The 14,852-nt window shown below is 30.4% G+C and overlaps 1 protein-coding gene across 1 annotated transcript; it reads left to right on the forward strand.

The window, feature by feature from the left end:
* Positions 1–1,284: 1,284 nt before the first annotated feature.
* Positions 1,285–4,224, forward strand: LOC148273445 (uncharacterized). The gene is made up of 2 exons (XM_088238702.1): positions 1,285–1,415; positions 1,627–4,224. The coding sequence occupies exon 2, from the start codon at positions 1,630–1,632 to the stop codon at positions 3,955–3,957; it is 2,328 nt and encodes a 775-aa protein (XP_088094828.1). The 5' UTR covers positions 1,285–1,415; positions 1,627–1,629; the 3' UTR covers positions 3,958–4,224.
* The last annotated feature ends 10,628 nt before the right edge of the window (positions 4,225–14,852 follow it).

Below are 14,852 nucleotides of genomic sequence, written 5' to 3' on the forward strand. Positions count from 1 at the left end.
TATGGATATGGATGTGGATATGGATGTGGATATGGAGTGGATAAGGATGTGGATATGGATATGGATATGGATATGGATATGGATATGGATATGGATATGGATATGGATATGGATATGGATATGGATATGGATATGGATATGGATATGGATATGGATATGGATATGGATATGGATATGGATATGGATATGGATATGGATATGGATATGGATATGGATATGGATATGGATATGGATATGGATATGGATATGGATATGGATATGGATATGGATATGGATATGGATATGGATATGGATATGGATATGGATATGGATATGGATATGGATATGGATATGGATATGGATATGGATATGGATATGGATATGGATATGGATATGGATATGGATATGGATATGGTATGGATATGGATATGGATATGGATATGGATATGGATATGGATGTGGATATGGATGTGGATATGGATATGGATATGGATATGGATATGGATATGGATATGGATATGGATATGGATATGGATATGGATATGGATATGGATATGGATATGGATATGGATATGGATATGGATATGGATATGGATATGGATATGGATATGGATATGGATATGGATATGGATATGGATATGGATATGGATATGGATATGGATATGGATATGGATATGGATATGGATATGGATATGGATATGGATATGGATATGGATATGGATATGGATATGGATATGGATATGGATATGGATATGGATATGGATATGGAAATAGATATAGACATAGATAGGGAAACGGAAATAGATATAGACATATAAAGAAATAATGTTCATAAAAGGCCTATTAATTATATACACACTTCTGTTTTAAATTTTGTTATTCCGGTTTTTGTATTTTTTTTTATCTAATAATTGCGGTATCGTATACTTATTTTTTGCCTTTTTTTACATTTTTCTAAATATTATTTGAAAACATATAATATATCGTCGTCAACGGGAAAATACCTCTTATGTGGTCGATTTTACGAAAATGAGTTAAATATGACATTGCGTAGAGTTTCAACTGTTCTACCGATTGGAAAAACCTCCCATGCGTAGATAATACTGTTACTTAATTCAAAACCTTTATTTGTATCTCTTATGTGGTCTTTGAAAAAAAATCGTTTTCAAATACCTCCCATGTATTCCATGTATACATAGGAGCTTTTGATTTAGCAAACTTCTATGAATATTAGCATAGTGCGCGTTTTGAAAAAAACACATAGGAGATGTTTCATTGTTTCTTCCTGCTCATTCCTGCCTTTGGCGCCTTTTTTTGACAGTGTTGACAGATTGATTTACTCTCACCTAAAAACGTTTTAAAGCATATTTTTAGCATATTAGTGGTGCATTACAAACAACATAGAATACTATAGGAAAGAACTGATAATACTTTATGTAAGTACTATTATTTATTACGTAAATTATGAGGTTTTTTGTTTTCTTTACTACTCACATAGTATTGAGGTTATGTTGTTTAGTTTAAATAATGCGGAATATTATGCATTTAACTTTTCGGCAAGTTCATTCGAACCAAAGCTTTTAAAAATTGCTAATGCCTAATACTATTTGTTCAAAAACCAAATTTGATTGTGTAAACTTTTCTCAGATAATGACAAGTCGAGGAAGACGTATGATTGAAATGGTGAACGAGGAGAATAATAAAGCAACAAAAAATGCAACAGAAGTAGAAAATAATATTGGCGAGCATTCAACACTTCAGATGACATTATCATCTGAGGAATATTTTTCTTACATCCCGGATGAGTCCTTGAAGAAAATAATTTCAGAAGTATTACCATCCACCAATGATTACGAATCGCAGATTGCAAAGCGGACTGATGATGGTGTTTTTATCAATTTAATGAATATTGAAAATGAAATGGAAATTCAATTTTTGGATCAAGCAGAAGGGACCACAACTACAACTACAATTCAAGCAAGTTCTAATTTATCAGTAGATAAAACAGTGCACACTGAGGACCCTGTTATTAATCATGAAGTGGAGATTCAATTCTTAGACCAACAAGCAGGGATTGCAACTCGAGAAAGTTCTGATTTATTAATAGACAAAACATTGCGTGATAGAAAAGAAACTGGAAGACTTCTTCGAGCATCAGGAAGTCCATACGTGGGATATCGTAAAGTTAATCAAAAGGTGGTTAACGATTCGAAAAAACCAGCAAGACTTATGAAGAGTCGCTGTGGGCATAATTTGTTAGTAAAAAAAACTCAGAGGTCTTTCATGTGTGCCCAGATAACTGACTGCATTCGTCAAGGTCTGTTTAAACAATTTTGGGAATTAAAGACTTGGGCTGAAAAAAAGGTGTTTATCAGAGGATTTGTGCACACACGATCTATAAGAAAAAGACGAAATAAAAATGTGATTGAATCTAAAGTTTCACAAAAAGAACGAGGCCATGATATTTTATTACCAAAAGATGGGGGTGAAATGGTAAAGGTCTGTAGGAGGTTTTTATTGAATACCTTGTGCTTGGGAGAAGATACGTTCAAAAGATGGAATAAAAAAGAAAATATTATTGAACATGATTCAGCTGAACATAATACAACTGCACAATTACCGCCAAGAAAAAAAAGGAAAATTGAGACTTCCCAATCTGTAAATAATTGGCTAGATTTATTACCTAAGGTTCCTAGTCATTATTGCAGGAAATCATCCAAAAAAATGTATGTAGAACCGATATTTCGATCAAAGAAGCACATGCATGACGTATATTTGAAATGGTGCCTTGAAAAAGAATTATGCTCTGCTTCCTTGAGCGCATTTAAAGAAGTTCTCAAAAGCAAGAATATTGCTATTCACAGTCCAAGAAAAGATCAATGTGATACTTGTTGCAGCTTCAAACTGGGTCATATTTCAGAAGAGCTGTACAATGTGCATGTGATTAGGAAAGATCAGGCTCGCTTTGAAAAAAATAAAGCAAAAACTGATGCTCAAGTCAATAGTAAACATATTGTAGTGGCTATGGATCTTCAAAGCATTCTATTGTGCCCAAAGACATTACAATCTGCAATGTACTACAAAATGAAATTACAGGTTCACAATTTTTCAATATACAATTTGGCAAATCGTGATGTTAACCTTTATGTGTGGCACGAAGTAAATGGTGGTGTTACTGCAAATGAATTTACCACGTGTATAATTGATTTTATTTTGACTTGTGATGCAACATGTGAGAAAATTACATTAGTGTCAGATGGTTGCGGTTATCAAAACAAAAATAAAACCCTCGCTAGTGCCCTCAGTGATGTTGCTGTCAAAAAGAATTTGACCATCGAGCAACTTTACCTGACTAAGGGACATACAATGATGGAAGTAGATAGTGTCCATGCTACATTGGAGCACTTGTTTATCCCTCCAATAAACACGCCCTCAGATTACATCGCAATGATGCGAGCAGCGAGGCCTGAAAAGCCCTACACTGTGAAAGTAGCGAGCTATGATTTCTTTTTAAATTACGAGGGTAAAGAAACTAATTTTAAATCAATCAGACCTGGAAACCAAATAGGGGATTCAACAGTGGCTGAGTTGTGTAAACTAAAATACACCCCAGATGGAAATGTATTTTATAAAACTAAATTTACCGACGAATGGGCAATACTACCTCAGCGGCGTACTATTGAACATAATGTGCCATTGAACAACATTAAACCCCTCTATGATCAGCCCATTCCTATAACAGATTCTAAGTTTAAAGACTTACAATCCCTTAAAAGTGCAGTAGAAAAAGACAGTCATTCATTTTACGATAGCCTTCCTCACAAGCCAGACTCGAGAGTTAAACATAAAATTAAATCTGTAAACGAGGCTCCTCAAGTCATAGGTGAAAAAAGGAGTTCAGGAAAGGTTAAAAAAAATGTTATTAAGAACACTAAAAAAGGGAGTTCATGTAAGGACAAAAAATCAACAAAAAAATAGGTTAAAGTACTAAGTTGATAACTTCTTACATACCTGCAAAGATTTATTATTAAAATTATTAATTATAAAGGGCAGGCAGCTACAAGCTGACATAAAATGATTGTATTTTAACAATATTATTTTTATTTTGTTTTATTTACTTTAGTTTTTGTATGTACTTTTTTCTGAATAAATATTTTGATTTGATTTTTGAATTTTGAATTTTTAACTGGCAATTCAAGTATCCTATGTGGCTGATTGTTCATTTTGTACATCTCTTAACATCTGAAAAAATGCTCCCATGTATAGTTAAAAACCTCCTATGTGTCATTTCATGTCCAAAAAAACCTACCATGTGTTTAAAATCACAAAAAATGTTATTTGTACTTCAAATAAAAAGGTTTTTTTTCGTGAAAATACATTCTGACATTTAAAATTAAAAAGCGTATTTTTGGTGTTTTATAAAACAATTCGTAGCTCTCAGAAATCAGTTTTTAGTTGCTCCTGAACAATTACGTTTTTGACACACGGGAGGTATTTTCCCGTTGACGACGATATGTACTTTTTTTTCGCTCCTTTTTTTATTTTTATTTATTTACAATTTTAAAAAACCCGTTAGGGTTGCATTAGAAATTTAATATTGTCTAGTCATTTTATGTCTCGTCTAGTCTAGTTGGTTCAGTCATCATGTGCTTTTTCAGATTGATTTTAAATTTGTCTCCAGTAAAAGTTTTCAAGTAGTAAGGTAAGTCTTATATTAAAGTGAGTAGTAATTATTATAATACAACTATGTAGTGTGATTATACGTTTTCATGTAAAGGATCTTTACCGACAAGCCATACGAATTGGCTCGGTGAGTCCTGTAAATTAAAAAATAATAATTAAAAAAATGTTTTAAAAAAATAATAAAAATTTAATATTATATGTAAATAATAAATTAATAAAAAACCAAATTCAGTACGGAAAGCCGCGAAAAAAATAACATTGAAAACTATCAATGTCCTTTTTACTGTCTTTAAAATGTACAATTTAAACTGGCGTGCGTCCAGTTTAAAGTATTTCTCCGAACTGACAAATAAATTATATATTTAAATTAATATATTGTTAGATTAGGGAAATATCATGTTTTTATAAATTAATAGGGATCTATGAAATACTACCGTAATTTTTTTTGTACTTATTTGTAGCGTTAAAAAATATTTATAAATTGATGATTTTAAAACACCATGAAAACGCAAAATTGCATTGGCTACGCCCCTAATACGTCATGATTCAGTTCACGAATCTTAAAGTAACGATTGTCAAGAGTAATCTTGCCGCGTTTTTGTGGAGGCGTAAAAAAAAATATGAATGACATTTTTAAAAAATGTTCTTAATGATTTTGAAAATACAGTTTTTTTTTCGAAATCCGTTTCACATATTTTTATCGGTATTCATAGTGTGTGAAATTTTCCTATCGTGTCAAAAACTACAATGTAATTTTGTTAAGAGACATGCTGCTCTAGCGTTTTGAAATATTCGCAAAGTTTGATTGATTTCCGGCGAAAAAATATTTTGAAGTGGTTTTAATTATTATTTTTTTAATATTTTGTTTATTAAAAGAAAACAACAGCCATTATAACAAAAAAAAAATATTTACAAATAAACCAAAATTATAGGCCAATTATAGTTTTCCATACATTTAACCTTTAAAAAGCCACTCCGCATCAAAATATTACAATAATAAAAACATAGAAGAAAAAGTTTTTTGTTTACTCGGACTTAAAATCCTTTCGCCGGCGGATCCACAGACTAACCCCAGATCAGCCCTCACTCCTATTTTCTTTTAAACAAATGAATTAATTACAGTATTAAAGAGTACAAAAAATAAAATATTTGGTCGGTACAGTTAGATTAAATTTTTTTGCATTTGCATTATAAGTATTATTAAATTTATTTTATCTGAGATTATGAAAGGAAAGAATACATACACCAAATAACTTTTCTTACAAAAACAAAATCATTGAATAAAAACGCCTTTAAGAATGGAGGAAGTAGTAAATATAGGTCTAAGGGAAATAAGGTCGTTAACATAACATGAAACGCAGACAATGCAACCATAGTGGCTTAATCAGAAGATGATTTGCAATGCATGTTATACAAGTTTCAACTAGCATCTCAGAAATTTACCGTAAACATTTATCCTAATTATTTTTTTTTCCTATTTCATCGTACAAATAAAGAGTATTTTTTTAATTTTTTATTTTATTTATTCATAAAAATATAAACTAATTAGAAAAATAAAATAAAATAAAGTATCTCTAACTCTAAAAGGCCAACAGCCTCGTGTTGAGTTGGGATACAACATAATGGAAAATGGAAGCATGTACCTACATTATCAAATAACAGCAAAAATACAAATTAAAAATGATGACAAAAGTATTAATTTTTTATTACAGTAGCAGTATTTTAAGAAGAAAAAAGTACTAAAAGCAATTGAAAACTAAAAATCATAGACATGCTCGCAGTAATAACAAGGAAATAATTAATGTTAAGTAATAAGAAAAAAAAAGTGTTTGACCCTTAAACAAGATTAATAAAAACTGTGGAAGAGAGAAATCGAATAAAATATACAATTGTCAGTAAGGGTGGTTTAGTATCTGACAGGCAGTAAGCCGATAAAGATAAATTATTTTGCCTAACATTTTATTCATTCTAAAGTGGATTAAAACATTTGCAGTCAGTATTCTAACCGAACACTTAGGTGCTAGCTCATTTATATGCCATTCATCTCATCCCTTAGCACTAAAGATGTTATTATGCATCGTACAGCGGTGGAGAACATCTCTCGGGGGTGGTTAAAACATTATTACAACCCCTTTGCATTTTGCACCCCTAATAACGTTGTAAACTAAAGCACGAATTTACAACAATAAACAACTTGATTCCAAAATTCAAAATACATAATATTATCAAATCATAAACTAAAAAAATAAGATAAATAGATTACGTTAAATACATATATTACATTTGGTAAGAGAGAAACATTTAAAAGCTGATATTCTCGTTTCACGATATCATCAACATTTCGTTTGTTTAAATTTTTTTACATCTTTTTAAGCCATTTACTTTTGTTATAAAAAATAAAAGACAAGTGATACTTTATTCCACAAATTTGGAATATCCAGTGACCGTTTTCATCGCTTTCGCGACATCTTCGAGAACCTTATTGAGAAATTCAATGTTTTTATACAAAACAAGGGTAAGGATAGAGAATTCAAAATTATATGAGAGAAAACTAATTAATTTTTTATTTTTTTTTAAGATCATTTACTAAGTGTTTCAGGCTAACTAATGAGTTGTTATTTTAATATTTTAATTTTTATTTTATTAACTTAAACGGCAAATCTACCTTTTACAAACATTTCTGATACTAACATATTTGGCTTAAAATATATTTATTTGTTTAACCTTAAATTTCCTTTTACCCAAGGTTTACAAAAAAAATTAAACCTAAAAATTCTACAATATTTAAAAAAAAAAAACCTTAAAATTATACAACATATTCAGTAGAAAGTTTAAACACTTCAAAAATAAATGTAAAAAGACAAATTAAATAATAAAATATTTTATGTATGTATTATTTATTTATTTTAAAGAAACAAACAGTCGACAATGATAAAATAACATTTAAAAATAAAATCCAGTTTAAAGACAGACCAGCAAAGTTTCTAAATAAAAATCATACATATTATTAAATAGTGTTACAACAAAAGAATGTGTTTGTGTGTATTTGTTTGAGAGTAAGTGTAGATGTGTGTTTATTTGTATTAGTGTGGGAGTAAGTGTTCATGCATGTGCATCATTAAATAGTAAGTGGGATCGTATCGCAGCCAGAAATAATAAGTCTTAACATATTTTAAAATAAATTAGGGGTATGTAGAATATATCAATAAATGAAAAAAAAAACATTATAGTTGGAGCAAAAACGAGAGAGGAAAGAGTGTTGTGCATAGTTCGTGCTACAGACTGGCAGATGGAATAAATACTTATTTCTGGTCACGCGAAAGGGGACATTAAGATTAATTTTGGAGAGTAGGTTTAAAGGGTCTACTTTATTATTTGATTATTTTTGTCAAAAGCATAATTTAGATATAGTGCGTCTATTTTATTTTCAAGGGTAAAAATCCATTTTGTTTTGCAGATTGGCTGTAAGTACAAAGCGTTTTATTGTTTTTATAATCTAGGTATTTTAAAAATTTTCGTTGAACAAGCATTTTAAAGTAATATAATAAAAAAATCAGTTATAATGATATTTCTAATGAGTTTAAGTATTGTACGTATATTATTTTTAATTGTCCCATTCTTCGTAAAAATAATTTCTGTCAATTATGAATTCTGAAAAAAAGAGTAAAAAACCATTAGTAAAATTATTACTATGGGTATATGTGTATAGCTATATAACGTATTAGAAATATCTTTAACTCATAAGTTAGCCCGAAATACTTTTTTTAACGATCCTTAAGATAAAAATAATAAAATTAAATTTACTCTCATATAATTTTGAATTCTTTATCCTTACCTCTGTTTTGGATAAATACATTGTATATCTTAATAAAGATACTAGTCTTGAAGATGTAGCGAAAACGATAAAACCGGTCACCGGATATTCCAAATTTGTGGAATAAAGTATCACTCGTCTATTATTTCTATAATAAATTACAATGAACTTCCATCAAGAATTTTCACTTACAAACTTAAAAATTATTTACTGTTATTTTATTTGTATTTTTATTTTGAATCTTGAAATCGGACAAATTAATATCCCACTCAATTATTTCACTAATGTAAAATATGAAATGTGTTTATTTTGAAACTCGATAGTAACTTTTATGCTACGTAGAAAAACGTAGCGAATTGCTGTTAAAGTGTAATTTAGTGATACAATAATGTTACGGTACACAAGTAAAGAACATTTCTCTTCCAACGAACTAATAAGCTTCCAGCTAGCAATATGTTTCTTTAGTATCTCTGACATGTATTACTGACTCGTTCAAGCGAGACGGCATTTTTATTTGACAAATTGCATTTTTAATTTAGAGTGAAATTGACATACCTCACAACAGAGATGGAGAATATTTTTGAGATGGGAATTTTCGAGTCTAGATATTTGTAAGTTGTTTTTTTTTAAATGGGAGTTCCTTATTTGTTGCCTTACTTATTATGTACTCATAATGTTGTAACACGATTTTTCAGGGCCAGACCGCGAAACTTCAGAAAAATATTCATCATGGTAAGCTTAAAAAAATAGTAATATTTTTTTTCCAAAAAGTCATTTGAAAAAAATATTTTAAAAATTTATGATCTCAAAATGTAGTAAATCCTTAATTTCTCTGACAAGCAGTCCCTCACAGCCCCTTCACTTGTCCGCGTCTGGTGCGTATCGCTTCGTTTGTCAAATACGGTTTTATTACAATTTTTTTTTAAAAGAGGGGTAGGGGTTTGTGAATGGGATGCTAGTCTAAGAAATGAAAAATTTACTCCATTTTAAAATAAAACAATTTTTAAATGACTTTTTGGAAAAAACTAATTTAGGTTTTTTTTAAAAGCTTACCATGAAGAATGTTCCTCTAAAGATTCGCGGTCTGCCCCAAAAATACCGAGTATAGAGTCAGGGTGCCGACAGTAAGTCACCCTTTTTTTGTGGTAATCTATAATGGTTTGAACACGTAAAAAATATGGTATCATTGTAGTATAATTTTCGAATTTTCGGGTTTATTCTTTTTTTTTGTAATTTTTTAGATTGACTAACATCATAAAGAATTAAAACGGGATTAATTTAAAAAATGGGTAATGACCAACTGTGTAAACAAGGTCGGGTACGGTGGATCACAAATAAATCAACAGTGGTTAATTCTGGCACACGGTAAATAAATTCGTATTTAGGCCTGAGTGCATATGTGGGTGGCATATAAAATATTAATAATAACTTAGGTACACAGTGGATCATTATTCACAATGTATTAAGGTATTTTATCCACTGCACCCAATTCGGCCATTTTGATTTTCTAGTCAAACAAACACAAATTACTAATAAAATAAATACATTTATTATTTATTTTTTCTACCGACTGGTTTAAAAGCTATACTAGGTTCTTTCTTTATCCAGGTATACTTAACTAATGAATTCCATTCTATTTTATTTTATCAAGGTTTGCTTAATATTATGCTGCGTATTGAGCCAATAAATCAAGTATTTTTGTCTTGTAAGGGTGAGAAGTTGTAAGGGTGGGAAGTTGTAAGGGTGGGAAGTTGTTAAGCATGTTTTACTTTTAAGATGGGTACGATCTTTAAAACAAGACTAGAGTGGACTAATAAAAAATGAAATATTGTTTATTCGGTTATTTATAATTATTATTTTGTATCGTTTTTTTAATTTCTAGGATTTCAAAGGTAACTTTTTTTTTTTTTTTATCACAAAGAACTTTTAATCCAACGACTTTATTAAAATTGTGATTATTTTTTATAAGATGGTTTGTGAATTCAGAAAAAATGATTATTATGTAGGCACCTTAAATGTTCTTTTACTCGAATATTAAAATTTATTTTAGTTTTTTTAATGTAGATTGAGTCGGTAGAAACCGGTCGAAAGGAAAAAAAATGATAAAAAACAAAGTGTTTTGTATTTGTTTGTTATTATTTTTATCATTATTGTGGATAATTTATAAAGCGCAATTTTTGTGAAAATTACCTAAAGGGCGCTTTACAATATCCCAATACGTCTTGCAGCTACATAGTGCATTGACGGTTGGGATTTGAGCTCCTCGTTTTGAATAAAAGTTTAATTTAATAACAGATAGGAGCTTGATTACATCATGTCTTGCTGCTTCAGAGCGCATGGACGGTATGAAGCCTAGCCCCATTTACATTATTTAAAAACTGAATTTTGGTTTCTCTGTTTATTTTTTCAAAATCGTTTACGAATAAGAGCTAGATAACAACACATCCTGCAGCTACAGAGCGCATAGACGGTTAAAATTCTTAACCCTTTTTATGAATTTTTAGTTTAAAATTATTTAATAGCCAATAAAAATGATTCAAATAAAAAAAACATACATTAGCAGGGTAGTAAGTTAGTCAAGTGTTCATCATAAAAAGTAAACAACAAAGAACTTAATAAATAAATCACTGTTTTCACATATTATTGTTCGAAAGATAAATGCGATTACCGATGTCCGAGGGTTGATCCACTCATCGATCCGTGTGCAACCCACCTCCACTATCCATTTCTTAACAGCAATTTTATATTGTGAATACTTACTAATTGTCTTTATGGATAATGGAAGTAGATTGTACACTTAAACCGATTAGTAGGCCAATCCTCTTTGACCGAAGGTTGTATTAATTTTTATTTTTTTGTAGCATCAGGGTGGAGAATCTAGTAACTCTTATATTTGTGAAAGATGTTATGGAAGGTAGAGAAAAATGTTTGTGTGCGTATTACAGTATACTCGTATATTATTAAATTTATTTATAAATAATATTAAAATATACATTTACTTAGTAGTAAGACACAGCTTATAGTGACACAACCAGGAATGCCCCATGCCTGTGAACTTTCTCCGAATAGCTAGAAAATTTGTGTTAAGTCGAGGCACGTTTAGTGCGAACAGTCATTTGCGTTTTCGCACTCCGTGGTGTAATGGACAGGACTCTTGACTCACACACGGAAGGTTCCGAGTTTAATTCCCGACGAGAACACAGAAAATAAATGCGATTGCTTTTTGCTGTAAAAATCGTCTTGAAATTTTAAAAAACTTTGAGTTTTTGAAGTTTTCAGTGTTGCAGCGTATTTAATAATCTTAAGAAAAGTGATCGGTTTTACGGAGAGCAGCCATTGAATCTAAAACACTCTTCTCGGATACTGGTTGTATTTCATACACAGAACTGTATTTTTCATCTACCTAGACACAGTAAAAAGTGCATGACTTTTAACTGTTCTAACTTGTTTACTTACGAATTAGTTTGATGAAGAGAAACCCACAGAAAAATCATTTCCTTTTCAGAGTAGAGGATTACCTGAGAGTAGCTATAAATCAAAAACGCTTGCCTAAGGTTTTGCTTCCATATAACACACAGAACTAAAAACACGTTCCTCCACATACCCGAAACCACTTTAAAAACAGAGGGTCATCCTATCGGTTTAACTCATAAAAAAAGCAAGTTTTTTAAATCAATAAACGAGGTATTAATTTTAAATTTTCAGTTACATAAATCGCATTTTAATTTAGTTTATTTTAACTACTTTAATTGTTCTTTTGGCAAATTTTATTTTATTTACCATGCGGAATGTTCTTCTGAAGTTTCACGGGACCCTCCTAGGAACTGAACCCAGGACCAAGCGTGGTAGACGTACGCGCTAACCATACAACGAGACGGACTTTTCTCAACTCGATTTTCTTTTTCAGGAACTGTATTCTTTGGTCCTAATTTATAAACACCACATTTTTTTTATCTTCTAGGGCAGTTAAAATAATTAGGTGTGCTTAGTGGCGTACACTTAAATTAAGCTTGAAATCTCTAAATTCCAAATCGTGAATAATGCATTAAGGGTGCATTTACTAAGCGAAACAACTTCCGCCTGCTAAAACATATTTAGAGGATGCTAAGAGCTTGCCTTACGTAAATACATGCTAAAAGTTAGATTCTCGAAGTAAAAATAATGTTGCTGTGCAGGGGGATGCAATAATTTCCTTAGGTATGCAAATTTGGTATAAAGTTCTTCGCCATCTAGTTTCGAAATCTCATATGGTCCTATTAAATTTGACCTAACTTGTAGTAATTTGAAAAGCTTAAAACGTATGAAAATTAATAGACCGTAGGCAAGAGATAATTTATTATTTCATACACATGGAGATTTTTTCTTAAAAACTATGCTTTTAATAATCATATTTTGATTTCATATCAATGTTTGTAGACAAGTAGTTTGCTTAAGAGTTAGGAATAGTGTGTTTTCATGTTTTTTATTATTGTTTTAAGATGACCAAAAAAATACGATGGTAACGCAGTGAATAAATTTTCCTTGCGAAATGACGTAGGATAAATTTTTTAAAATGTTAATATATTACAACGGAGATTAAGAAACGTTTATAGAAGGAAATATAGAAGTCTTGGCATTTACAGGGCTGATGATCAGTCACTGTCACCAAACACACGTCTGGGCGAACAATAAGGAGAGATATTATGTAAATAAAACTTTGTTATCAGTGTTACACAATTTTATTCTTTTACAAAAACACAACTATAGTTTCGGGAGAGCACTCCTCCCATCGACGGGTGATATAAAACGACGGGTGATATAAAACGAGTATTTTACGGGTGATATAAAACGAGTTTCATATCACCCGTCGATGGGAAGAGTGCTCTCCCGAAACTATAGTTGTGTTCTTGTAAAATAATTAAATTGTGTAACACTGATAACAAAGTTTTATTTTCATAATAATTTATAATGAAGTGTTACGAAGTGAATGCCGATTCAATTAAAAATAATAAGGAGAGATCTCAGCAAAATTTTCGTGCGAGGTTTTTCCAGAGTGCAAATAATCTAGATGCTTTACTATGTTGCGGTCCTAATAAGGACATATTTTTAACCTGAATAAATGTTGTAGTGATAAATTTCTAAAAAAAATCAATAAAATCACATTGTCATTTTCAATTAATCAATAAAATTAAAATGAACGTTGTGACGCTCAAATCTTTGGATAACTTTTGATAACAAACTTCAATTCAATCATCAGATTCATTACGATTGATCGCGAACAGAAGGCACAAATGTCGAAAATGCACACTTAAGTCTACTTGACATTCGCTTTTGAAGGCTTGTAATCAAATAAGATATTATTTGTAACGTATTTCATAGAGTAGAATATTTTCTTGCGAATGACATATATCCTTTACCTTATTGTTTTAAATTTGGTACTCATTTTTTAATTTGGATAAATACGAACACAACTAACAGATTAAAATTAGTGATTTACAGTAAAACAAAAGCGTTAGAATAGGAATAAATGTTTCCATATATATAATAAGTGCGATGTTAATTTGCTGGTAAAAAAGCAATTATCTTAAACTTTAATTTATATTTTGTTACACAAATACCTTTGAAAATAATTTATTTTATTTAATACGTGTTTATTTTAAAAAAATATTTCGTGATTTGTAAAAAACAGATTTTTAAAAGAACTAATTCGTACGATGTCCTTACTTTTTATCGGGCTACAGCCTTAAATAATTTGATTAAGCATATTGTTGAAAAATATTTTTTGTTTTTTTTCTGGTATTTTAAAACTAAGTTTTTTCAATTAATTTAAGTTAAGTTTTGTATTATTATATTACAAAAGAGATGAAAAACATTTAAGAGAAGGTAATATGGAAGTCTAGGCATCTACAGGGCTTATGACCTGTCAATGGCTGGTTTAAGTGGCCACTTTACACACTGTGTAACATTCACCATTCTGCCTATATTTGAACATCCATATTCCTTCAATTCTTTCATCTGTTGATGTTTGTGAAGTTAAAGAGCTGAAACCTTTATTTATGCGGGTGAGATTCATCTAATTGAATTATTTCACCTACATACTAGGCAACGCCTGAAAATATTATTTTTTCAATTTTTATACTTCTTCATGGACCAGGTAATTTAATAAACCAGCCATTGACAGGTCATAAGCCCTATAGATGCCTAGACTTCCATATTACCTTCTCTTAAATGTTCTTCATCTCTGTTGTAATATATTGATATAAACAGCTCCCCAGGGAGTTGAATCCAGTCCTTGTCTACAAAAATTTGGACAAACTCAAAATATTGTTAAGTTTTGTATATTATTAAACGCAAGTTTCCAAAAGCTAATTCCCAGCTTTGGAGAGGCAACTACTTA

This window comes from Micrasema longulum, unplaced genomic scaffold, assembly GCF_059751315.1.
Source record: "Micrasema longulum isolate JH-2025_06_02 unplaced genomic scaffold, ASM5975131v1 h1tg001950l, whole genome shotgun sequence".
NCBI classification, from domain to species: domain Eukaryota; kingdom Metazoa; phylum Arthropoda; class Insecta; order Trichoptera; family Brachycentridae; genus Micrasema; species Micrasema longulum.